This window comes from Aedes aegypti, chromosome 3 (genome assembly GCF_002204515.2).
Source record: "Aedes aegypti strain LVP_AGWG chromosome 3, AaegL5.0 Primary Assembly, whole genome shotgun sequence".
NCBI classification, from domain to species: Eukaryota; Metazoa; Arthropoda; class Insecta; order Diptera; family Culicidae; genus Aedes; species Aedes aegypti.
This window is the reverse complement of record NC_035109.1, coordinates 250927095-250953248: the sequence shown is the minus strand read 5'-3', so window position 1 is coordinate 250953248 and position 26154 is coordinate 250927095. Positions and strand designations below refer to the sequence as shown.

The following is a 26154-nucleotide window of genomic DNA, read 5'->3' as shown; positions in this document are numbered from 1 at the left end:
ATTTTTCTTGCCTTTATAAGGTTTTGACGTATTGAGAAGATTACATGTACCGTAATTCGAAATTGATCATTTTTCATAATTTTTCTTGTCTGTTTCAAACGACTCTACATAATGAATATGAGCTCCCTGAATCCGAATATGCTTGCTAAATTCTTAATAAAGCAATTTTTAAAGAAATGATTTCATTTTTGAAAACGCCTAAATGTAGGCAATTTCCTAAGGAAATCCCTGATATCTAACATAAATTTAATTATTTCAACCGTATGAACTAATTGGTACGAGTTAAGAAGATGAAATTGGGCTCGGGGATATATTTTAAGCATCCTTACAAACTTTACTTACTTTGAATAATGCCGTTGTTGTCATCGCTATCTACATGTAAATGCATGCTAGACCGATCAGAGTATCAACTTGTCAAACAAAGAGCTAAAACTATTCAGCAACAGCCTTGTTGATGTTTTGATTTGGTAAGAAATTGTCGATCGAATCGAAATAGGGTAAAAGCACCGGTTTAAGCCAGCTTAAGAGAAAATGTCAATAAAAATTAAATTGGAAGCCGTATTTATACTACAAATATGTCAAATGCAAGCTTTCAATCCATATTATGTGTGTAAATATCAAAACTGAGCTAAAACCATTTTTTTGCTTTGAAAATTCCGTTTCGGCCAGAGATTTAACTTCGGTTCCTAAATTGGCCAATCGCATTGATTTCTCATGAGAGTGGCCAAATTAGGAGTGTCCTGGCCAAATTAGGTGTATGGGAGTTAAAATTATAAGGAATATGATTTTTTTGACGTTGGATAACGTCTTACGGCAACATACTGGGGTACAATTTCGAAAAACGAAAAATCGCTCGCGTCACGAAAAGTGGTTAGATTTTGACTGTTAATAACTTACTAACGCCCGCATAAATTTTCAAGATTCTTGCACCAATCGATTGCAAATATTTCTACGAATCTACTCAAATAATGAAAACTATTGATTTTCATGACTATGAACTATTGAAAAATAGGTAAATATCGAGGCATGTCTTATTTTTCATAGAAAAGCACATTTTTCTTGCTGTTATAAGGTTTTGACGTTTTGAAGTTTACATGTGCCGTAATTTCGGGTGAAATTGATCATTTTTCATGGTTTTTCTTGTCTGTTTTCAATCATGTTGAAAATGCCAAACAACTGAATACAAGTACGACGGTCAACCTCTTTGGCTCATGTGCCAAAATGTTATAACAAATGTGGTTTTAGTGCTAAAAATCATCCCTTAAATAGAAAATCGGGGAATCCCATTTCGGGGTGAAATTGATGACTTGTCAATGCGATTATTGTTATTTTTTGAAACGACTCTACATAATGAATATGAGCTCCCTGAATTCGAATATTCTTGCAAAATGCTTAATAATGCAATATGTAAAGAAATAATGAATAGTTAATTTCAAGAATTGTGATAAAAACGCCTAGATGTAGGCAATTTCTTAAGGAAAAACCTGATATCCAACAGACATTTAATTATTTCAACCGTATGAGCTAATTGGTATTAGTTTAGAAGATGAAATCGGGCTCGGGGATATATTTTAAGCATCCTTACAAACTTTACTTACAGTGACCCCACAGTTATGGATCAACTAAGGGTCATTTTTCAGAACAAAATATGATTAAAACACATGGTGATACTGTACAAATTAAAATGACCTTCCTGACCATGCAGAAAATAGTTGTTTTCGAGAATACAGCTCAAAATTCTCGGTTATTTACCAAAAAGTGTCGATTTCTATAGAAATTCCAAACGATGTCCACCCCACAGATGTGGATCAGTGGGAGAGGAGGATTCTATTATGGATCAAATCGACTCATATTATGGATCAAAACACTATAACAGCAATTTATCTGCGAAGTAAACGAATGGTGTGTTAGTGAAAGCATACGTTTTGGCGTTTCTTTCGGAATCGTCTTATCTTTGATTCATAACTGTGGTATGGGTTTCAATGCCCCAAAGATATGAATCAACGCTTCTGGGAATACGGTTGACATTTTATTTCATACGGACGGAAAAAATATACTTAAGCATATTACGATGCTGTACAGATTTATGGTTAACGTAGGTAAAATGTGTTCTGCTAAATTGCACCTGTATTTGATGAGATATTCCCGTTTTATTCCAACTCTGATCCATACCTGTGTGCTATCCATAATTGTGGGGTGACTGTACTTTGAAAAATTCCGTTGTCATCGTCGCTACCTACATGCAAATGCATGCTAGAGCGATCAGAGTATCAATTTGTCAAACAAAGAGCTAAAACTAATCAGCAACAGCTAACTAGAAAACTAATCAACCAACATTATAATTGATAAATAAATTAATAAATCAATTAATAGTTATAGATGAAGTGTCTCTGGTTGTAACTCTTTTACATCGAATGACCCGTTTTGTTTAAAATTGTGCGGCAATTCAATTTAAGCGCGTTCTCCACGGATACGACGAGTCAGTTGGATGTCCTTCGGTATGATGCTGACACGCTTGGCTTGGATCGCGCACAGGTTGGTAATCCTAAACAAACCGATCAGATAGGCCATTCGCTTCCTGCATGACCATGACGGCCGAGCTCTGGAATCGCAGATTTGTCTCTACATTTCTCCGGATACCACTACGAAGCAGAAAAAGTTCTTCATGGTGCGGAACTTCTTCGAGTATAACGGTCTATCGGTGTTGAAGTGTTATCCGAACCAAACTTACACGACAGATTTTCTGTGCTAACACACAATGTCCACAATAGGTCGACATGCAACAAATAATATGAAAATTGATTGGATTTTTATCAGTAGAAATCTCTCATAAGTTTGTGCCGGTCTCGAGCCAGGAAATAGATGAAGCTAACGTTATCCAACGTCAACTTGGCGGTTGTATCTCGGAAACAACCTCTTACTTTTTTCGAAGAAAACTTGAATATTAATGCATGCTGTTTCAAAGAATAATAATTTATATTTTTAAAACAAGTACTGGCATCCTAGCTATCGATTGCAGTTGATAGATTTCCTAAAGATTTATTATGAATGGATATATAATTTTTCATATAATCGAAAGTTGGTTTTCTGTTTTGGGGTAACTTTGATAATGGAGTATGAATCGAACAAAATTGAATGAATAACGAACATTTGTAGGGCATTGCATACCTCTAGGCGTTCAACGTTATATGGAAATTTCTGACTTAGATTACACAAATGGTCCCAGTTTGTGAAAATGCTATTCGCTAAGAGATTTGGGACCGTATTCAAGTTCTATGATAACTTGGCTGTCAAAGATAAGTGGCCAACTATTCAAAACTACATCAAATAGTGATCGTAGAACAGATTGTTTGTAAGCGTTTCGAAAATGCTAAAATTGTGTCAATTTTTAATATTCGTATAAAAAGCCTCAAATGCACTTGATTCCAATGAAAATAGCTTTGACGCGAAGTGTCATACTAATACTCTTTACTTTTGCATTTGTTTTGCTTAACTGATTTACAGAAACTTCGTTATTTCGTTCAATATCTTGTGGGTCCCGCACTATCAAAGTTACCCGCATTATCAAAGTTACCCCGTTTTACGGTACACGCAACTTTAACATTGATTTGAGCAAAGAGGAGTGGTTCATGGAGTAGTACCTCAACCTCAAACTGGCTTCGAAACTCACTAAAGCAACCAATCTTAGTGGATTATGCGTGGACCTAACGTTCAACCGGAATCTTTGTTAGGGAGCATGCTCATGCTTCTTATTCCATCAACCGATTCTATCGGTGTTGAAGTGGTAACCGAACCACCAAAATAATAACACACAATGTCCATAATACGTCAGAATTGACATGCAACAAATAGTATGAAAATTGATTGGATTTTTATAACTAGCATCTTTCATAAGTTTGTGACGGTCTCAAGCCAGGAAATAGAAGAAGCTAACGTTATCCAACGTCAACTTGGCGGTCGTATCTCGGAAACAACCTCTTACTTTTTTGCACTATTAGTAAGATTTAAAATCGCATGACGCGGTGATCAATTTCACCCTACTGATCAATTTCACCCGAATTTACGGTACGAACTTTGATGCTGCTATCTGCTTTAGCGTACATTTTAAGCATCATCACAAACTTACAGGTGGGCACCATATTCGAATCCTTGCTCAGAACTAGAAGTTTTTGGATGTGTGTGTGTGTGTGTGTGTGTGTGTACAATCCATCTCCCACTGACCGGCAGTGCTTTTATGGAAGAAAATTGTATGCATGTATTTTTGATACCCTTCGATATCTTTATATCTGCAGACAATTTTAGCCCGGGAGATGAAAGGTGATAGCTCTACTGAAATTCCAACGACCCATTTCAAGAATGGCAGTAAATACACACACATTCTGAGGTCATTTTCATATACAGTAAGCCCCGCATAAAAACACCCAGATATCAAATGGATATATGAAATGTTTTTACACTTCCCGAATCGAAAATTAAATTTTCGACCCTGGCACGTATTTAGTTTCAAATGGTAATAGATGAGTAAATAATAATAATGAACGATTTTACCTGGATGTAATGCTCTTTTTTTTCGTCGCCACACTGAGCTATACACTAAAGCTATACGCCAAATACTATACACTTTTTCACTGCACTGCGCGCATAACATGATCGCTTCACCCGCCCCCGCAGGAGCAAGCGTCACGGTCGAAGGATCACACACTACTCAACTAGAAGTTTTTGGATGTCTATCAATACCACAAACATGATTCTGGAATTTTGCATTATTTTCATAGAAGCAATCATTTCTCAACACAACATACATTTCAACACTAGTTCTTTTACTACAGGTTCCATTGATATTAATACTTTTAAAATTAAACATAAAATCGTGTGGTACGGTGATCCATGTCTCCCGAATTTACGGTATGTTTCAAACCTGTTACCCCGCCCAGGGCTGCCACTAGGGCTGTGCATATATCGATAATATCGAATCTATTTTATCGATACGATATCCAATATATCTCTGCGCGATATTATTCGATGTCGATAAAACTATTGTCGGTCTAATTACATGTCCGATAATTGTAAAACCATTTATTGATTATTTTACATTTATAAAATGCGTTCAATAAAATATTCCGTATATAGTCGTAAACATCAGTACCGTAAAACGGGGTATCTTTGATAATGCGGGTAACTTTGATAGTGCGTAACATACCACATGCTAAACGAAATATCATAACTTCTGTTAATCAGTTAAGCAAAACGAATGCAAAACTAAAAAATATTAGTAAGACACTTCATGTAAATGCGGTTTTCATTTGAATCAAGAACATTTGAGGCTTTTTATACGAATATTGAAAATTGACACAATTTTATCATTTTTGAAACGCTTACAAACAATCTGTTCTACGATCACTATTTCATGTAGTTTTAAATAGTTGGCCACTTATCTTTGACAGCCTAGTTATCATGGAACTTGAATACGGTCTCAAATCTCTTAGCGAAAAGCATTTTCACAAACTGGGACCATTTTTGTAATCTATGTCAGAAATTTCCATATAACGTTAAACGCCTAGAGGTATGCAATGCCCTACAAATGTCCGTTATTCATTCCATTTTGTTTGAATTATGCTCCATTATCAAAGTTACCCCAAAACAGAAAACCAACTTTCGATTATATGAAAAATTATATATCCATTCAAAATAAATCTTATGGCAATCTATCGACTGCAATCGATAGCAAGGATGCCAGTACATGTTTTAAATATATAAATTTTAATTATTGGAAACAGCATGCATAAATATTCAAGTTTTCTTCGAAAAAACTATCAAAGTTACCCCGTTTTACGGTACATGGACTCCATATGACTAAACATCAGTCATGGACTCCATAAGGGAACAGTTGATGTCAAACAAAAAGCTGGAATTGGCGGTTTAACTCTTTTGTAAATTATCGGATTTCGGTTCGATATCGATAATGTCAACTCCGATATATCGCCGATACCGATATTGAATCAATATGATATCGCCGATACCGATAAATCCTCAAAATGCACAGCCCTAGCTGCCCCATTTAAATCTGTATTTTTCTGTGAATTATCAGTACCGTAATCCGGGGTAACATTGATCATTTTTCTGAATGTTTCTTCAATATTTCGTTTGAAAATGCAAATGTTGCAGATTTATATTTTTAAAACAAGTACTGCCAACCATAGCTCCAGACTATATACTTTTTTTTGTTTATTGAAAGATTTAAGCATGTTGAAAAAAAATGTTTAGGCGATTTTTTGATTTAGTTGATATGGGGTAACATTGATCACCTATATAAACAACATTCGGTAATAAAGAAAATGTCGTTACTTACTTAAATCATGGCCCCTGAAGCCAAATATGAAGACCAAACGCTTACAAGTCATTTACTTTTTGAGTTATTTTAAAATTATAAACACCTTGAACCACGGAATACGCCCAAAGGTAGGCAATTTCCTAAGGGAATTTTACATTCCTAACAGTAATTCAGTAATGTTGCCTAATTGAGCATACTTATAAGAGTTTTGACAACGGAATCGTTTTCGGCGATGTAATTTTTAGTAAGAACCACATTTTGCTTGCTTATATCGTTTGCAGAACTTATGTGAGACATTAATCTTCGGTAGTGTCATCCTTAACAATTAAAATAATTATTTCGAAAAGTTGACAAATTCACGCAGAAGGTAAACGCAATTTTCACAAAAATATTGACTTTTATTAGCTTATGAATATAAGAAAGAGAAGCACCATTCATGATTTGAAAATGTTTCATCAATAAATGATAATACGAACTTTTGATGAGGTGAGTCATTCCGATCAATGTTACCCCGCTGATCAATGATACCCCGGATTACGGTATCCTGGTGCAAAATATACATATTTTACGTCTGTAACCCTAAAAAATAAAAAAAAAAATAAAACAAATTAAAAATACACAAGATATTCAAGGAAACACCATATTTTTATAATGCAAAATTATCACATATCAGTTTGAAGAATATGTATACCTGTATTTTTCCACAAAAAACAAAACAGAACGATGTCAATATTATTCGTACGAAACTATCGAAAGTTTTTCCATAAACCCTTGGTATTGTCAATTCCAATGATGGGGTTGGTGGTCTAATGGCTGCCGCTTCTGCTCCATAAGGAGAAGGTCATGGGTTCAATCCCAGGCCCGTTCCTTTCCTCGTACTTTGTAGTTGTATATCTCTCACGTGCTTCTATCTTCCATTCTTAATCTATCACACTCAAACTATTCGTTCATAGCAAACGCTAGAACCAGAGTCGGACGTGAAACCGTTTCCCTAACGCTTCCATTCTTCCACGCGCATGCCTTTACTTACGCCTGATACATAGGCAGTCTGCTAACCACAAAAGCAAACCTCTCTCAATTCCTCCCCCTTCCCCACACAGCAAAAAATAATGTAATATGGCCCGATGTAATGCTGACGATGTAATGGAAAATGTATGTATTCGCGAATTTCAGACACAAATTAACATCCATTTTGATGTAATATCACGTTGCATTCCAATTACATCAAAACGACACCATCATTCAGAAATACGTTGCACTTGTGTAATATTTACATATACAATACAAAAATATTACACAGATACAGCTGCAACCAAATCGTTCTGATATGCATGTGTAGTATTACACATCTTGACTGTTATATCACCCCCTAAATGTTTGCGATATTCGATATCGGCAACACTGCAGGACTTTGTTTTGATCGTTCCACCATTTTATAATTGAGAGCGCCACAGCCGTGGACGATTCAAAGTTCGTTTGGTAAGCAAAATTAATGAAAAAATATTGAATTTTAACAAGTTTTAACCATACTTTGTCTTTTTTCAACAGAGCCACTAGCGTAGCAGCCTAAATAATACCTATAATTAATGGTGATCGTCGCGATAGGGAATTTTAAGGTAAGTTTTAACCAACGTAAAATTTTCTTTTTTCTGCTTACATAGCCCATCCAGAGAGTGTTAAAGACGGGAAGGAAACCGGAATCTTTTGCAAGTAGTGCAGTCTGCGAGATTTGGCTGGTGATGACGGGTTCCCTAATCCTGATTAAGGGATGCGCTTGGGGAATAACATCCTACTCCCAGTAAGGTGCAGAGCTACCAAGGCACTTCCATGATCCACTTTGGTATGGGTTTTTTTCTCGGCCGAATGGCCTGAAACTTTGCGATAAGGAGCACTTCAATACGACACATATGGTGGCCAAAGTTTCCAAAAACCCCATTGCCGTAGTGAATTAAAAGTGTAAAGAATAGGATCCGGCTTCCTACGTTTAATTATTTTTCTTCTGACTAAAGAGTACCGTTCGGCGCCGGTTGCGTTTAATGTCGACTGGATGAAGGATCGAACCCTGAAATTCCGACGCTCGGAGAGACAGCCTCAGCATAACCAAGCAAGAGGTTGTGGGTTCGAATCCCACTAGTCGAGAACCTTTCCGGATTGGAAGTTTTCTCGAATTTCCAGGGCATACAGTATCACTATAGGTACAAATGCAATGTAATGCATTATACAATTTGTGAATGAGGACTACAGAATCTTAGGACCGATAGTAGATCTCATTTTAGAGACTTGGTTCCTATTTTAATGCAAGTCTCTAAGAAGTCTATAGGGTGCCGATGATCCAGTAATAACCGTTCGAGGTTGATACAATGAATTTCAAACAAAATAGTTGATATTCACATATGTTTTTCCCTCTCGGGCCTCTATACATTTTTTAGAATACTGATTCCATCACTAAAATTTGACAAATCGACTAAACTAGAGGCGATCTTTCCGACATAAAATAGCACATGTCGTTTTATAAGTTAAATACCATCAGTGCACCAGTATCCGCTCATGTACCAGTAGCCCGCTCACACCGAAAAAAGATAAGTTTAAACAAAATAAATATGAAAACTATAGCCACTAGACGATTCAAATCGACAAATTGAATTATACTGTGGACAATCTCTTGCGTATTTACTCAAATTACCTTACTTTTGAAACTCGTGAGCGGGCTACTGGAACATGAGCGGATACTGGTGCACTGATGGTATAAGTTTGTTCAATATTTCAATCCACTGATACATTCAAAACCACTGGTACCGGCACACTATTTCTGATTAAAGGACTCTCTAGTCTTTTTTAACCAAAATGGTCTCTAAAGTAACTATTTCCCTTCTTGCAGTGAAATCTGATTCGAAATATCTAATCAAGATTTTCACATGGATTACTCTGGTAAAACCTGGAAAGTAGGGAATGTCAGAAACAATGGGAAAATCAAGGCATGTTAGCTGAGGCTAGGGAAAAAATTATCAAAATTTAATTGCAATATTAAAACAAGTTATTTCAGTATAAATCTGGTGATTCTATGTATTATCGACTGAATTTTTGTAATATTATAGAAGATTAATATTTTCGTATAACTCAATTAAGACTGTTTTTTTTTCATCAAGCCAAAAAAAAATACATAGCCAATCGTAATTTGTCTTTAGAATGTTTCTGAAATAATGCGTCAAGCATGACAATTGGCTGGTTTTCGGAGAACTACTTGAGTTTGACAAACGGTTTTTAAAAGAAACGATAATTTTGGTGTATGCGTCAATAATTTCACCAAGTATCTGATAAAAAAGCATTTCGCCACGAATCCATCATTAATTAATCAGAAGTTCTATCAAAAATAAGTCAATACTTTTTCAATGAATACTTAAACTGCCGTGAATCGCAAATCAGTCCTATCTGTAAAAAGTGGGCATTGAGAAAATCGACATAAACGTTTACAAACTCGTTTTCCATACAAATATTTAAAAAAATCCAGAAGACTTGTACATGTTGAATGAAACTTTCATAGTTTGCTTTCCACTACCATATCTTCCCGAGAAAAATATGAAGATGATCAAAACACGGTTCTTTTTTGTGTTACACGATGCGGCAATCTGTAGTGGGACTGATATGCGGTTACTTTTCATTATGGAAAAATTTTACTTGCTGTTATTTCTTATTTTTTCCCAACGAATTATTTTGTATCTTTAATGCAGCTGAAAGGACATTGGAAGATATGTTGAAAACTCATATCAATTCAATTTTGGCGAAAATGCAGATGGGACTGACTTGCGATTCACAGCAGTAAAGGTCCTTCAAAAACATACATCAAATATCTCACCAAGAATAATTGAAGAATCTCACTAAAAGCCCATGCAGGTTAAAAGAGAAGAATATTCTACGAATCTTCAAAGAAATCCAAACACACAATTTCTCATCAGAGATCTCACAAGGACTTTAATTATTTAGAGAGGGTCAAATTAGGAATTCGTCGTTTTCATGCGGTGAATGCCGAAAGGAGTTACCTTCAATGATCCATTGCCAAGGAAACTCTTATTGGGAATCCTCTAATAGTCTTTTCAAAGATTTGCCAAGCATATCTCAAGCAGTACGTCGAAAATTATGCTACGATTTCTCCGAAGACCTACCGAAATTTTGTTAAAAGATCCAACAAGGACCTCATAAAATGCTTAACAAGAAATCCGCAAAGTGTCTTGTTAATGAATATACGCTAGGATCCTTTAAGAGATTTTGTTAGAATCTTGTAAGAACCTGCTAGATTTTTCAAAATTTCTCTTTAAAAATCTGTCAGAAATTTACTGAGAATCTAATAGAACATCCGTAGAAAAAAAAAAACAGAAGAAAGTTGTCAATAACACGAAACAAAAATATTGCAGAGAATTATACCTAGCTGTTTACCAGTATCTGAACGATCTCTATATTTCTCACCAAAGGTTATTCATGAAGCGAAGTACAAGAATTAAATATTTTAAAGATGTTTTAGTTATATGTTTGAGATATTAGTTGAAAACATTTAACAGATTTGACTTCCAATCATTTCTGGAGTAATTTTTCAAGTAATTCTTAAAAAAAAATATTTGATGTTTCACATCAGCAATAACTACTATTCAGTTCATTTCTACACAAATTTTTTCATGGATTCAGTTTAATGTTTTTCAAGGAATGCCTCCACAAAAATATATTCATGATTTCATCCATCTATGAACATCTCCCAGTCTTACTTTGAAATTAGGTAGTTTTTCTAAGATCCTCGCAAGAGTTTATCATATCAACATACATTTTACTAGAACTTACTAGGTATATATTATATTTGTTTTAGTGATAATTTCCGGATTGTTTTAGAGATTGGATGAAATCTTTTAGGACGTCCATGAAAAATGTCATAAAGAGACCTGCTGGACATTCTGAAGAAATCATAATATATTAAAAATTTGTGATAAATAATTAAATTCTAAAGAAAGTTTCATAAGTAAATCTAGGTTGAATTTTTGATTGGACTTGAAAGAACTTTAAAGAATCAGTAAATGTATTCTTTGGGCAAATAGCTGTTTTAGTTTCTAATGAAATTCCTGGAACAAATATTGAAATTAAAAAAAACACAGTGTTACGAGCAGTCCAATAATTGTAATACCCAAAAAGCATGATTTCTTCTGATAGGGTTTTCTTGTACATCATTCATTCATTTCATAGTAAACACAGTAGAATTCTGCATAATCGTAATATTTCAATACAGATGTTTATACAAAGCTCATCCAAAAAGCTATCAGCTATAAAAATAAAATGAAATAAAAATCCGTACTTTAGATTCGGTTAATGTACACTGAAAAACATATATTCGAGTTTTTATCGGAACTTAACACATCTCATACTTTTTTGTCGCAAGATTTCCACGGCTAAATTTTTTTCCAAGGGGTTTGTAAGAAGGAATCGTAAATAATTTATTGGTACATATTTGCACTTTTTTCCATTTAGGGCTCTAATATTTTTCAATATTTTTAACAATTTCCCTTTACTAACAGCTAATGATTACTTCATGGGATAATAATATATCGCAAAATGATTGATTACACGATTACTATATAAGTTCTATTATTTAAGTGGTTTTCGCAAAGCTAATTGTATAAATGGTCCATGTGTATCGTAAGTAGTAAAATGCATTATTTCGCCGCCATTACATTACACTTAACTAATTATCCTAAAACTAACAGCAAAATAAAATAACAGCTAAAGCTACATTGCAAACAAACTAATTGGAGTTGTAATTCGCTAAAAGATATCGAACAGTGGTTCGCAACTCTATATCGACAAATCACTTCGGGAACAGACGGCTTCTTTCGGAAGGAAAGTGGGGCCGTTGGGCTGGAGATAAACTAGCCCAGGGCTAAAAATCTCGTAATAAAGATAGAAAAAAAGGTCTCGGAAACTGAACATTAAATTACAACTTCCAATAGCGTTATGATCTCTTTTTGGTCCCCTGTCGTTTTTGTTTTAATTTGTTATTAGTATCATAACAAACATTACGTTCATTTCTTATATCTAGGTGTTCTGTGTTAAGCAACACAATCATCCTAATTTAGTAAAACTAAAGTAAGTATTTATTAACATTTTGTTAACAACATATTACATTTAATTCGCCGTAGTAGTTCAGAATTTTTACGGGTGAGTTGATTGGTGAAATCAACTGTGCTTATAAGAGAGAAAACAAAAACGTTTTCCGAACTAAGTTAACCTTAATATAGAAATTTATAACCCATTAATCGTGGCAATAGAAGATTGCATCGATTTTCGTCTAAAATTCTTAATTATTGCATTTGACATTTGTTCCAATGTTTCAACAGAAACTGCAGAACTTTCTTTCTGGTATTACAACAGCTAGTCCATATTGGTACAGCATACAACATGGCTGGCCTGGAAATTTGTTTGAAGATTAAAAGCTTGTCCTTAATACAAAGTTGTGATTTTGTGTTAATAAGTGGATTTTAAAATATTTGTTACATTTGGTTTGAATGCCTTCAATGTGATTTTTAAAAGTTATTTTTTTATCTAGCATGAGCGTAGATACTTAATTTCCTCTGCCCAATTTTTTGGAACCCCACTCATTGTGACAACATGTCTACTTGAAATTTTCAAATGAATAGCTTTTGGTTTATTTGGGAATATTATTAGTTGAGTTTTGGAAGCATTTTCGTAATAGAAATTTCTTCGACTTCCCTGGGCATGACGTGTCGTCGTGCTTGCCACACGATATACGAATGCAAAAATGGCAACTTTGGCAATGAAACCTCTCAGTTAATAACTGTGGAAATACTCATATGAACACTAAGCTGAGAAGCAGGCTTTGTCCCAGTGAGGACGGTAATGCTAAGAAGAAGCAGAAGACATGTTTATTTAGGCAAAGCATAGCTTGATCCGAAAAGTTCAGTTAATATATAATGATTAGCTTATATTGATTTTGTTATATATATATATATATATATATATATATATATATATATATATACACACACCTATATCTACATTTTTTTTTGTGTTTTTTTCAGACACGATGGATATCGCTTGTAAATTTTGTTGGTCAAAATTTAGCAATGTAGGAGTTTATCAAAGACACATGCGCATCCACAGATTCAACTCTACTTTTGTGTGCGGTCTGCAGGGCTGTAATATTACGTTAAAAAAATATCCTACTTTCATATCACACTTGAGACGTTCGCACTTGCATGCACCAAGCACAAGTAGTTTTGAGTACAAATGTACTGCTCCTCAATGTATGTTTTCGCACGAAAGTTTTGATGTTATTACTAAACATCTCAAAGATCATTTGGCAGAAGGTGTTCCAGTGTATTGCCCCCTAAAATGCAGGATAAAACCGTTTAAAACTGGTAACGCGTTGAAAATACACAATATATACTATCATCAAACCATCAAACATTTCAACGAATCGGTAGGCAGGGTTGAATCGTGCAGTACAACCAATTTATCAGAATCCAAGAGCACAAATGAATCGAATACAACATTAGTCGAAAACGAGCACATTTCAAATGCAGCGAAATCTTTTGGAGTTATGTTTTTAAAATTACTGTGTAAACACCACGTCACGAGCGCTGCGGTCCAACAAATTGTTGACGCTATGGTAGAGCTTACATCATCCCAAGAAGATTGGAATCGTCACAAAATTTCTGTAATTTCGCAAAAATTCCAGTTATCGGAATATGAAAGTAATGAAATTTTACAGGACTTTGGATCAGAAACTGTTAGTACCATTTTATTCAATCCAGATAATGGAATGTTTCGCTCCGAACATATGCGCCAAAAATATTTTAAAGAGAATTTTTGCTATGTACAACCAGTAGAAATAGAAATTTCACCCAACAGTGGCCGTTACATTTACTATGTACCTATTTTAAAAACATTGGAATCATTGTTTAACGGAGGATTAAGATTGACGCCATCAACTTTAACGTCCAACAACGGTTTCATGACAAACTATACAGATGGTCTTCGATTTTCAACAACTGGATTATGCCGAGAAGCTAACAGTGTACACATATTCTTATATCAAGATGGATTTGGAACTGTAAATCCATTAGGTGATGCAAAGATGCGTCATAAAATGGTTGGAGTATATTTTACCATTGGAAACATGCATCCAGCTCTGAGGGCAAAGGCAGACAACAATTTTTTAGCCCTATTGTGTTTTGAAAAAGACTTGAAAAAGTATGGAGTGGATTCTATCTTCAAGGTACTTATCGACGACATGAAAGTATTGGAAACGAAAGGACTACGAGTAATTATTGATAAATGTGATGTAATAGTACATGGTACAATATTTGCACTGCTTGGTGATAACCTAGGTAACAATAATATTCAGTCATCAAATGCGAAATGATACAATGTATTTTTCTTAGGTACACATCAAATGGCTGGCTTAGTCGAAAATTTCTCAACGCACCAATATTTTTCACGGTACTGCTACACGACCTTGAGCGACTTTCGGCGCACTCCCTTACAAGACTGTGAAATGAGGCATCAAGATACCTATGAACAGGATCTATTAGGCTGCTTAAACAGCGGGAAACCGACTAGAGGCGTTAAGACTTCCACTATTTTTAATGATCTTCAATATTTCCAACTATTTGAACTTGGGATGCCACCTTGTTTAGCCCATGACTTATTTCTTGGTTGTTTCAATTATGACATCATGCTAGTGTTTCGACGGTTCATCAGAAATAAGCTCGTTGGAGAGAAATATCTACAAAGCAGACTAAATTACCTCTTAAAGAAGTTTGAGCTGAACTCTAAGATTAGCCTCAATTTGAACAAGAAATGTGTCACCAGCAAAGCAATAGATGTTTGGCATATGATCCAAATAATACCATTATTGCTGCTCAAACTAACACGTCTGCACGAGGATCCTGCATTCAAGCTCATCATAATGTTGAAAAACATCACTGATATTGTGACTGCTCCTTTGATTTCTTCAAGACAAGTTGCAATGCTCAAACTTGAAATTAGTCACTATTTAGAAATCAGATCATCGCTTTTTATGTCTCCTTTGCGACCAAAACATCACTACCTTTCACATTACCATCATCTTATCCTCCACTATGGCCCACTTATGCAATTTAGTACTTTGAGCGGTGAGCGGAAGCATTCATACTTCAAAACAGCATTGCGGCATGCAGGAAATTATAAAAATGTCTTGAAGCTTTGTAGTGAAAGACATCAGTACTTGCAAGCTTATTTAAGTGCGGATAAGCAGAGATTCAACGAAAAAATCATCTACGAAGGAACCATGCGTACCTGCGAAGATTTGAATAAAAATGAAAAGCAACTTATGGAACTGTTTAATTGTTATGGAGAAAACTTCAAGTACACAGATTCTGGTATTTGCTTGGGTACGACAATCAAAGTTGGATACTGTTTATTCATGGAGCATGATGAGTTCGAGGATTTATTCTACATAATTATGATACATGGTATCATTTTAAACGATACTACCGACGACATTTTTGTTTATGGAGATAAAATAAGTGCATCATACTTCACGGAGATGGGAATCCCAGTTGTTCAGGATCATAGTACCGAAGATGTAAACTGCGTTAATTTGAAAGACCTTCCCGATATCACTCCGCTGAAGTTATACAGATGTCAAGAAAATACTTATCTGTTCAATAGTCATGCAATTCCTAGAAAATAAGGTAAGTTAGTGCTCATTGATTACTAGAGAAAATTATAATAAATACCGATACTATGCTTCAACTGGCATTCATTTCTTTCCGTTACATATTTTTTCCGTTACATATGATTGACATCTGAAATATGCATATTTAAGTTCTTTGATTGACAGTGACTACCTATACAAACAAGTCACATGAATCTGCTCGTTTTGTTAAATAAGCCCCTAAGTTTGTATGTGGTTTCTATCGTATATTCGAATTTGTTGTGTCAACGGTAGTTTTAGAGAGCACGAAAGTGTGAAGTTAATTTGTCTGTGTTTTAAAAAAAGGTTAGTGTTCTAAACTTAAATACAAAGAAAAAAAATATATTGGAAAAAAAATCAACCCATATTGCCCCGAATGGCTTTTCAAATTTGATGATTTTAGAATTTATTATTATTATTATGTATTAATGACACTTTACCTTCATCAGGGCATTCGTGTCGGATGATTTTAGAATGATGATGTTTGACTTCACAATTTAATCTATTTGCAGGAAGTGTTTATTAATACTAATAACTTCCAAGTGTAGTGAAAAAATAATTAAATTTTTAGATTATATGAGATAGTTTTATAATCTAAAATAGACTGTATTACCCCATCGGTGAAAAATCGACTTGAAAAATTACAAATCTTGAAAAATCATCCATTCATTCGTAAACTTTATAAGACAACGGAAATCGTGCGAATCTAGTGTATTGGAATCATATAAAAATCCTAAGATTCCATAATATTATTAGCACTTTTATCGATTTTAATTTAAGGTAGCCAAACTGCCCCACATTGCCTTATACGTTACTTTGTTCTAACAATGTATTCAATCATTATTTTGTTTTCAGCATGTGTTCTACGATGTCCCGACTTATACGTATATGTGATTCCCAAAGAAGGAAATCGTTTGTTAAATGTTGCCCCACTGTTGCAAATGTTTTAGAAAAAGGTATATACTGGTATATATTTTATAACAATATTCTTTTATCAAAGGTATTGATAATCGTCTTTCCCCACACAGGTCGTTCACATTTTGAAAAAGAACTCACAAGCATCGTTTTGGAAGCAGATGGATCCATGATCGTGGAAGATGAAGTGCTGGATTTGTTGTCATCAGAGGGATTGAGTTTCATGTTGCTGGGAAATTCCGAGGAATGGAGCGAGAAAAACACGACGACGAGCGTTGACGAGAATAAAAAACATGACATTCAGCAAACTCAGGTAAAACATTTTTAAAATAGAAGGATGTTTAGATTAATCCTGCTATACTTAGCACAAGCTAGAATTAGTGTTAAGATTCAAATACCTGTTCAAATGCGGTACCACAAAGCTACCGCCGCGCCGACCTAGGAAAGGAAATCAATCTTTGACTTCGCCTTCCTTTCAAAAAATCCTACAGCGTTTGGCGCTCCTACAAACGCACACAGTAATACCGTGCCAGTACCATATTATAGACAGCGCCATATTCTGAACGGTCCGTTCGTTATGTTGAACATTCATTGTTTTTACATCCAAAATAGTAAACTGTCAGTCCGAAACATGATTCATTGTAACATTTCAAAACTAAAATACATGGTTAAGTTGTTTTTTCAACAAATATTCTACATAAAGTTCGTTTGGTGTCCATAATAAGGAACAATGTGTGTTCATAATTAGGACCATTGATGTATATGGCGTCCATAATTAGGAACATGCATGCGTCAGACTAACATATGATTTTTTAAATAATTGATAATTGATGAATGTTTTATTTTAATCTATACGTTTAGTTAGATATTAGACAAATCCAACGGCACGACAAACCAATATCCCAGCTGTTGAAATCTTTAATAATTTTAGTTATTCAAATTGGATTTTCTTAACCGTTCAGAATATGGTGCTTGCACGGTACAATGATTTTCAGAAATTATATGTTGTACGCAGTTCGGTACGATTTTTTTCTGTTATCCTCATGTGGCTTTTTACTTTGTTTTTACGCAATCAGGTTCAAAATTAGACTTGTACTATTCAGTAGATTTTAAATTTTTAGGCATCTGGAACAACCCGGAAATTTGAAGTGATTTTGAATGAGTTCAATAGCTTGAACTACTATATTCATAAGCAGTAAGTTTGTCACATTTCTATTTTAAAAATTTTGTACTACCAAGTTGAATGTATTAGGTAAGTAATCCTAGTGAATGCCATTTAATTACCTCCAGTAATATCGTTTTTAAAGACACATAACAACTAACTTTATCTATTTAAAAGTCAATAAATTATAATTAAAATTTGAAACACGTTTAGATTTCTGATAGTAAAAATATCATGACTTTTCGAGCATTCAGTTGTTTATTAACAAGTTAACAGATAAAGCGCGCAATTCAAACGCAATATCAAAATTCAAGTCCCTCCCCTTGGTTATGCGACCTTGCCGTGATGAGAGGACATAATCCATTAGCCCATATGACGGAAACCAAAGGCGTAACCTGTAGTGGTGGTATCACATTTTGGCATTTTTTTGCTTAAAGCCGCGTCATAATTCATATGGCATAGACGCACTAATATCTCGGATGTGATCCAACGGACATTCTGCGTCATTGATAGAATTGATGCCCATTTCAAATAATTAATCTATTCGAAGTGGACATTAATACTATTGGTGATGACCAGTTTGCCTTTTGCTAACCAGAATGATCCGTAGCCACTCTTACTATTAGCTAGCTAGACACATCGTTGTCAAATTCGACGTAGGGAATATTACTCTGAGGAAAATGACTAGTAGATTCACTGAGTACAAATAAGTAGCGACAATCTTATTTTAATATGGTTTTTACATTGCCATAAAAAGAAATACCTCTTTTGTAACAACGGTATAAATAATCTAATTCCAGCTTCATTTTCGCCAAATTTTCAAGGCGTTGTGAAGCATTGCATTTGCCACCGAAAAGTGAATCTTGTAGGAGACTGTTATAGAAGCCTAAGGTAACTTTACTCTTAAATATTCACTATTAAAATTACTATGGAAAGTTAGACGCTGAGATCGATCATTAGGGTTCACTTGCTAGGTTCGAGAAATTGTTGAACAAACAAGGAAAGTGATTTATTTCTTTAAGGATATATGAACGTAATGACCAATAAATACTTTTAACAATGAAAAATGAAATTAACTAGAACTACTACTAAACAGCCTAATTTTGTTAGGACTTCACAACAAATGACATTTAAGCCTTCAATCTTACGTATAAGACAGGAGTAATCAGAATAGCACTTAAATGACAAATTATTCAAAACCATTTTGACTAGATAGGGTGCCGGTACCAATGGTTGTAATGTACCAGTAGGTTGGACTATGGAATAAAACCTCGCATACTCTGAGATAACGCCCTAAAAGCCATTGGTAACCACGTATGTAGCTCGTTGTTTCTGAGCAAATGAAAAAATATGCATCCAAACCAACATCACGGGCAGGTAGATAATGATCTTTTCTTCCCTATAGTGTTGGTCAATAACATGAAAATACATTCAAATGCTCAGAAACAACCAGCACATGGTTACCAATGGCTTTTAGGGCGAGATCAGAAGTTATGCGAGAAACGTACATTTTTCGATAAAAACGACATGTGTTATTTTTGGTGGATAGATCGCCTCTAATTCAGTTGATTTGCCAAATTTCAGCTTTTTATTCTATCCAACAGTCATATAAATAATTAAGTTACGCAAAAAATTAGCTCCCTTGCACCAATAGGTGCCGTCGTGCCGTCGTGTTCCAGTAGTGGATCAACGGATGGAAGCAGTTTTTAAAATGGATGTATAAACATGAAGAAAAGTCCCAGAGATGATCTTTATACTTCATTCAAAAGATATTAGTTGCTGTTCCGAGGGAAAAATGATAAAGCTATGTAAAAATTTACCATTTTGTTTAAAATTCCTTGTATCATTACCGAACGTCTACTACTGTAGCACTAGCGCAACTACTAGAACACGTGTACCAATAGTGGCTCAAAGAAATTTATGTTAAAAATTAGTTTTTTCACTCTTTTTATATTTTTCCCATATAGTAGAAGTTGAAATCTTTCTGTTGACACCAAAAGATCTATGTTAAGGCTTTTCGTTATTTCGTTGATTTTTCAAAGCTTAGGTAGTCCACTAATGGCACCGGCATCCTAGTATTAGTAATGACACTACTACACTATTTCAAACAAATTCTGATGGAGCTGCTGATTTCCACAATGCTTCCTTTTCTCAGAAGCAAGGGAATATGGGTATTTTTCAAAAACTATCACGTCACAATACTAATAAAAAACAGTGGTCATGTGGGCACCATAGCCTTGTCCGTCTGTGTATTGGTTCTGGTAGAGGGGAAACTTGGCAAAAGCCAGACCGAGGGTTCAGCCTTGACAAGTTAAGCTGTCAGGCAGCTCCAACTGAATACCATACAAAAAAATATAAAAATTCAAGTAAGCTTGGATTCTGGTTGTTCTTCAAGAACGCGAATGTTGCAAATTAGCTAAATCTGAAACATTTGGTGCTCCGAAGGTATGTCAACATACACCCGATTCTATTTTTGCACGGAGGAATTTCAAAAACCGTGTACAAAAAGTAACACCATTTCTCGACGTTTCATGTAAAAATAAGGCGGAAAAAAATGCATGGAAACTTTTTTTGCACGGCCGTGTAAAAAAATCCGTGCAAAAAAAGAGTTGGGTATATTCAGATAATCGCATTTCGTGGTTTTCTTGTAGAGCACAATATCAAAAAATATTTTCTAATTTTTGTTTGTAATAGAATGAACTCTTCCCTACTCGTTTTTTCTCAATTATTAATGTGTGCCACTCGTTCTGATATTTAAAAGGGATCTTCCTCAATCACACGAGCAAGAAAAGAAAACTTCTCTGTGCTTCTTAATTTGCCGAAAAAATATATTCTTCCGTCTCCTTGCTTATATAAAAATATCAAGCTGAGAAAAAGTTATAGTCAAATTTCTAAGGACATGTTTAATAAACAAAAATATTATTATGTATCCGGTAGTAACCAAGACCAACATTTATTTATAATTCTTGTTTTCTCGGGCACCGTGCGTCGCAGCTAATATGTGAATAGTGCGCTGTGTTCATAAAAATCATAAGAATGCAGCGCCACACTAAAAAACTGATTTAAAAATGCGGCGAGTTGAGGCGCGTCGCGAGTCTCACTGGCGCGATCCGGTTAGGTGGCGGTGCGACAATATTTTCATGCCGTCAAACAGTTCATGTGCAATACACATTCCATACATTGTATTTTTTTATTAAACATGAATGTTTTCAGAGAATAAGCGAATGAGAATAAGCGGGTGTCCATTTCGCCCCGTGTATTGTGCCTCTACTCCCCATACAAGTTGATGCCTTGTAAATAGATTTTCCACTTACTTTCACTGATGATGCATCACTTCGATCAAATTGTTTCGTATTTTTATCATGACCGTTTTCCACCCTGTTATCGCGATTTGTCGTTAAAAAAATTATTGTCTTAGATATATTTGTGAACAATAAAAATCAAGCCACTAGAGTTTGTATCCCTTGACAGATATGCGTCTGACTCAACTGTACACGACACTGAAGACGGCGGTACAGTTGAGGTCGAAGTACGCGAAAGGATACAAACTGTAGTGGAATTAAATAGAATGATACTAAATTATATTTCATTTATTTATTCCACTAAACAGCTTGAAGATTAATTATAAAAAATCTGTTGTTTGAATAAGTGGTATGGAACTTCTAACCCAATAATTTGCTACTTTGCGTTATTTCTTAATTAAATTTTTCACAAAAAGGCACAAAACCTCTTTATCTTTTCAAATATCGTTATAATATAATATTCATTAAATAAAGGCTCTCCCTGTATGGATCCATAACGGACCGAAATCTTCCAAGTTCCGTCATTATGAATGTACAAAAGCAGCACGTATCCAGGAAGCCAATCAATTAGATGGGATGAAAGGAAAAATTTTTAAAATCTATAGATAAATGACTGAGTTATTAGCGTTCAAAATCTTTCAAAATTTCGTGACGGTCGCAAAATTTTAGATTTTCAATTGACACCCAGTATATTGCCGTAAGACGTAGTTAACGTCAAAATAATAATAAAAAAAATAAACTAGCAATATTATAAACGATAAGAAATTTCATTCAAATATTTATATTACATGTTTATGAAAGGGAATGAAATGCTATCTATAAATTTATCTGTAGGTGCATTAAAACGAGAACGTTAAAAGACAATATGATCTATCTATTCATGTGATTTATGACATTCACAAATATTTGAATCTAAGGTCATAATTCAAAATAAAAAAAATTAAAAAATAAAATATATAAAATATTCATAATAGTTAATACCACGTTTATATATCGGTCCACGAAAATCATTCAATTTTGCCAATAAATCAGCTTGTTCATTACCATAAATGTGCTGGTACCCAAACAAATTTACTAACAACTCCTATGACGGGTTTCGATATTAAAACTTAATTCAGGCAATTCAAAGCTTGAAGACATCTCAGGCTATCTGAGCATACCATAAATATATCAGGTGTATAATTTTTGATCAAATCGGTGAAAAAATCTGATCATTGTCTAGCCCCCAAAAAATTTACGTTTAAATAATAAATGGGCATAACGGGAATAAGCATGACAAGGAATTTGTTTGAATTCTTCAAGCAAAGAAAAATCTACACATGGTTGAAAAGAATGGACATCCATCTATATTCATGAAAATGTGAAGATAAATTTGGAATAATATTTTGTGCAAAATAATAAATAAATGAATTCAACCCAAGTAACTAAAAAGGGGTTCTACCAGCCCTGCTGAGATCAATTTCTAGAAATTCTTAGAATAACTCATTTTAAGAAAATACCTATAGGAAGCTCCTTGGAGAGCTTTGAAATAAAACTCATCGTGCAAAACTTTGGAAAATTCTTTGTATTTATTGACATTGAAAATTCCCAAAACAATACACGAAGGAATGCTTAGAAAAAAAAAGCTTAATATGATTGTAAAGAATTTAGAAAACGAATTTCTGGATTTGTTCATAAAATTAATCGCGTTAAGGACTAACATAACGTTTGAATAATATTTGTTGGTATAGTTCAATCAAAACCATAAATCAATCGGTGGAAGGCCATTCATATAATTCGCTGCGAAGTTCTGATAGTGTGAATTATGATTGGTTTCAGGCAAAGAAGCCTGTCGTATTCCAACCAGCAAATCCCCGCTGTAATAAGGAGCATCTCTGAGAAAAAAGTCATACAAATCGATTGAGTAGTCTCCAATAAAAATTACAAAATAATAATTTTTGAAGTTTTCAAGACCTTTTTACGTCCGGAGGGGTACAAAAACATTGAAGCTCATTACTCTAGAAATGTTGCACCAATTTGTTTCATTGTTTCACAAACTACTCTATTCTAAGTATTGTTTCGAACAGCGAATAACCGAACGTAATAAAAAATCTATAGAGATATTTACGTGGGTTTTGCTTACGCGTCGGTCCCCTTATGAATATCGGAATATCTTCGAATCTATATGACTCATTGAGAATAGACGCATATTCTAAAAAAGGGGTTTTTTAGAACTTGTGGAAAAATGGTGCAAAACTATAGAAAAATATCGATTTTTTTTTTCTTTGGTGAAAGAACGATGCTGCTAGTAGAGAGGTTAATATATCTTACTTTCTATGCATTACTTTCAGACTTTCCAAGAGCCGTCCCGTTCATCGAGTGTTATGGATTCTACGTTATCCTCGATAGCCTCGATAGAACTAGCGGAATGTGACGCTGTGTTTGGCGGTTTATGGACAAAAGGTCGAAAGACAAAAGGTCGAAAGGACAAAAGGTCAAAAGACAAAAGGTCGAAAGGACAAAAGGTCGAAAACGAGTTGCATGGTGGGAAATTTTTCCTTCTTTGAAAAAAGATTTTCGACCTTTTGTCCCTTCTTTTTTGTTCTTCGACCTTTTGTCCTTTCGACCTTTTGTCTTTCGACATTTTGTCCTTTCGACCTTTTGTCTTTCGACCTTTTGTCATAGATTCGTGTTTGGCAATGTATCAAATGTGTCTACACTGGAAGATCCATTGGCTCTACCGAATTTGTCATGTGGTGACAAACGGAAACTGGCCGATTCTGTTGAAGAAACTTCGAACAAACGTACTAAGGACATATCCACGGAAACATTGGTTACATGTAATGTCTCTGAAATTGAGGAAGATAAGTCATCGTTGCAAGAAATGGAAACAGATTCGCAGGAGAAAGAGATATCATCTAAAACCGTTGATCAAAATCGCGTTCCGAGAATACAACAATCGATTAAACACGACCTTTCCGCGCCGCTGAAATTGGCTAACTTTCAAATCAATTGGAAAATCCTACCAAGCGATGTAATGCACCAACTTCAAGGCCATGAACCAAGTGCTGGATATCGTGGCATATCCGAAACCAACTATAATCGCCTGGTCGATCATGTAACTGCACAACTCCGAACAATTACCACGAAGATTCCGTTCAGCATCTTCAAGAAACACGCACTAAAGATAACGACGGAATATTCAGTTCTTCGAGATTACAATGACGATGGAGACGTAATCGGTGATGGATCCAACAGTTTGGCTGACAAACTAAGAAATCACAATTCCTATTTAAATAGAACCCGCAGGACCGAAAAACAAACTACTCATAATAAGGGTTGTTCCAACCGTCAATGTAAAGCAGGGATAAGAGAGGAATACTACAAATCTGGAAAAACATATTGTAGTAAGGAACACTTGATGCTATTATCTCGGAATAATCCCGAATCTATGCAGTTGAATGACGAGGTGCTTACTAGTACTGAAGCCTTCATCCGATATAAAATTGACAGCTCGATGACAATCGAAAAGTTGTGTCAAGAAATACCTATGATTCGGCGGAATGAGCTATTGAATTACCATTTTTTCAAAGGTACAGGGGTTGATGCAGAAACCTTCACCACCAACTTCGCAAAGAAAAGGACAAAATTAATAAAAGTTGCCAAAGTGTACAAAAAATCTCTAAATATTACGTCCAGTGCGAGTGATTTAGAGATTCTTGAAGGAGTGGCCAAACTTTTACACGAAGACTTTTCATGTCTCATACACGAGCTGGAGGTAAATGAAATAAGTTCATTAGAAATACTGAGTAACTATTTTCATCTTATTTATTCACAGAACACCGATGAAAATTTGCATCTCGATGATGTTTTCCCTTCAATTATTATCAGAAGTACGTTCGTCACCTAAATGGTTCGTAGAATCGATAATCGACGTTTTATTATTATTTTTAGATGACCAGTTTTTCATTTATGCCGACCACGAGCTGGTGACTACTGGCGTCAACACCATCATCCGAGCAGTTCAACAACTATTGGTTGTGTACTTTGTGTATTTTTTTAAATACCCAAAGCAAATTTCTAAAACCTTGGAATTTCTTCAAATGTACCTTTTGAAAATTTATCCGGAGCATGGTACGCGATCCATGGCTACTATTGTTGGTGGGCAACAACGTATGGTTGCTTCTTTAATATCCAAAATTACAAAATTGGAGTGGAAAAACCAATTGGTCGAAAATGAACGATAAACACGTCTGAGCTAGCCTCAAGTCCGATCCAACGAAAGGAATTCTGATGTCCTATAAATCTATAAAGCTGAGAAATTTAATAAAATGATACAAACACGTTTCTGCACAGATAATCGATGAGAGAATAAAGTATTGCTCCTAATGGACACGATAGAATGTTTTTTTCTTTTATGATTTAGCAATAGAAATGGTTATTTATCCGAAACAAACAAAATTTATCCGAAACAAACAAAATTTGTGTTGCATGTCTAATAACGTTTAGAAAAATATGGTTGTTTGAATTGCTTTTTATTCTTTTTTGTGCTAAATGAATCTAAGTGTATCTTTATGTACACGCTTATACAATATTGGACAGTACATTTGCAACTTTCTCGATTTTCCATAAACAAGATGATCAACTTTGGAAGACTGGATCTCAGTTATTTATGGATCGATTTTAATTTTCACAAAACGTAAGACATAAATTGAATTTAAACATATAATTC

The 26154-nt window shown here is 34.7% G+C and overlaps 2 protein-coding genes across 3 annotated transcripts; both read left to right on the top strand.

The window, feature by feature from the left end:
* Window positions 1–7434: 7434 nt before the first annotated feature.
* LOC110679052 lies at window positions 7435–23863 on the top strand. Of its 2 annotated transcripts, XR_002502168.1 has the most exons (5): window positions 7435–7810; window positions 7880–7947; window positions 16920–17020; window positions 17093–17292; window positions 23774–23863. XR_002502168.1 is itself a non-coding variant. In XM_021852980.1 (4 exons), the coding sequence occupies exon 1, from the start codon at window positions 14781–14783 to the stop codon at window positions 16059–16061; it is 1281 nt and encodes a 426-aa protein (XP_021708672.1). In that variant the 5' UTR covers window positions 13646–14780; the 3' UTR covers window position 16062; window positions 16920–17020; window positions 17093–17292; window positions 23774–23863. The 2 variants fall into 2 exon arrangements, 1 of the variants encoding a protein (XP_021708672.1); XM_021852980.1 differs by lacking the exons at window positions 7435–7810; window positions 7880–7947 and adding an exon at window positions 13646–16062.
* Window positions 23864–24111: 248 nt separating this feature from the next.
* LOC110679319 lies at window positions 24112–25728 on the top strand. Its single transcript, XM_021853684.1, has 3 exons — window positions 24112–25200; window positions 25261–25315; window positions 25377–25728. The coding sequence occupies exons 1-3, from the start codon at window positions 24307–24309 to the stop codon at window positions 25667–25669; spliced, it is 1242 nt and encodes a 413-aa protein (XP_021709376.1). The 5' UTR covers window positions 24112–24306; the 3' UTR covers window positions 25670–25728.
* The last annotated feature ends 426 nt before the right edge of the window (window positions 25729–26154 follow it).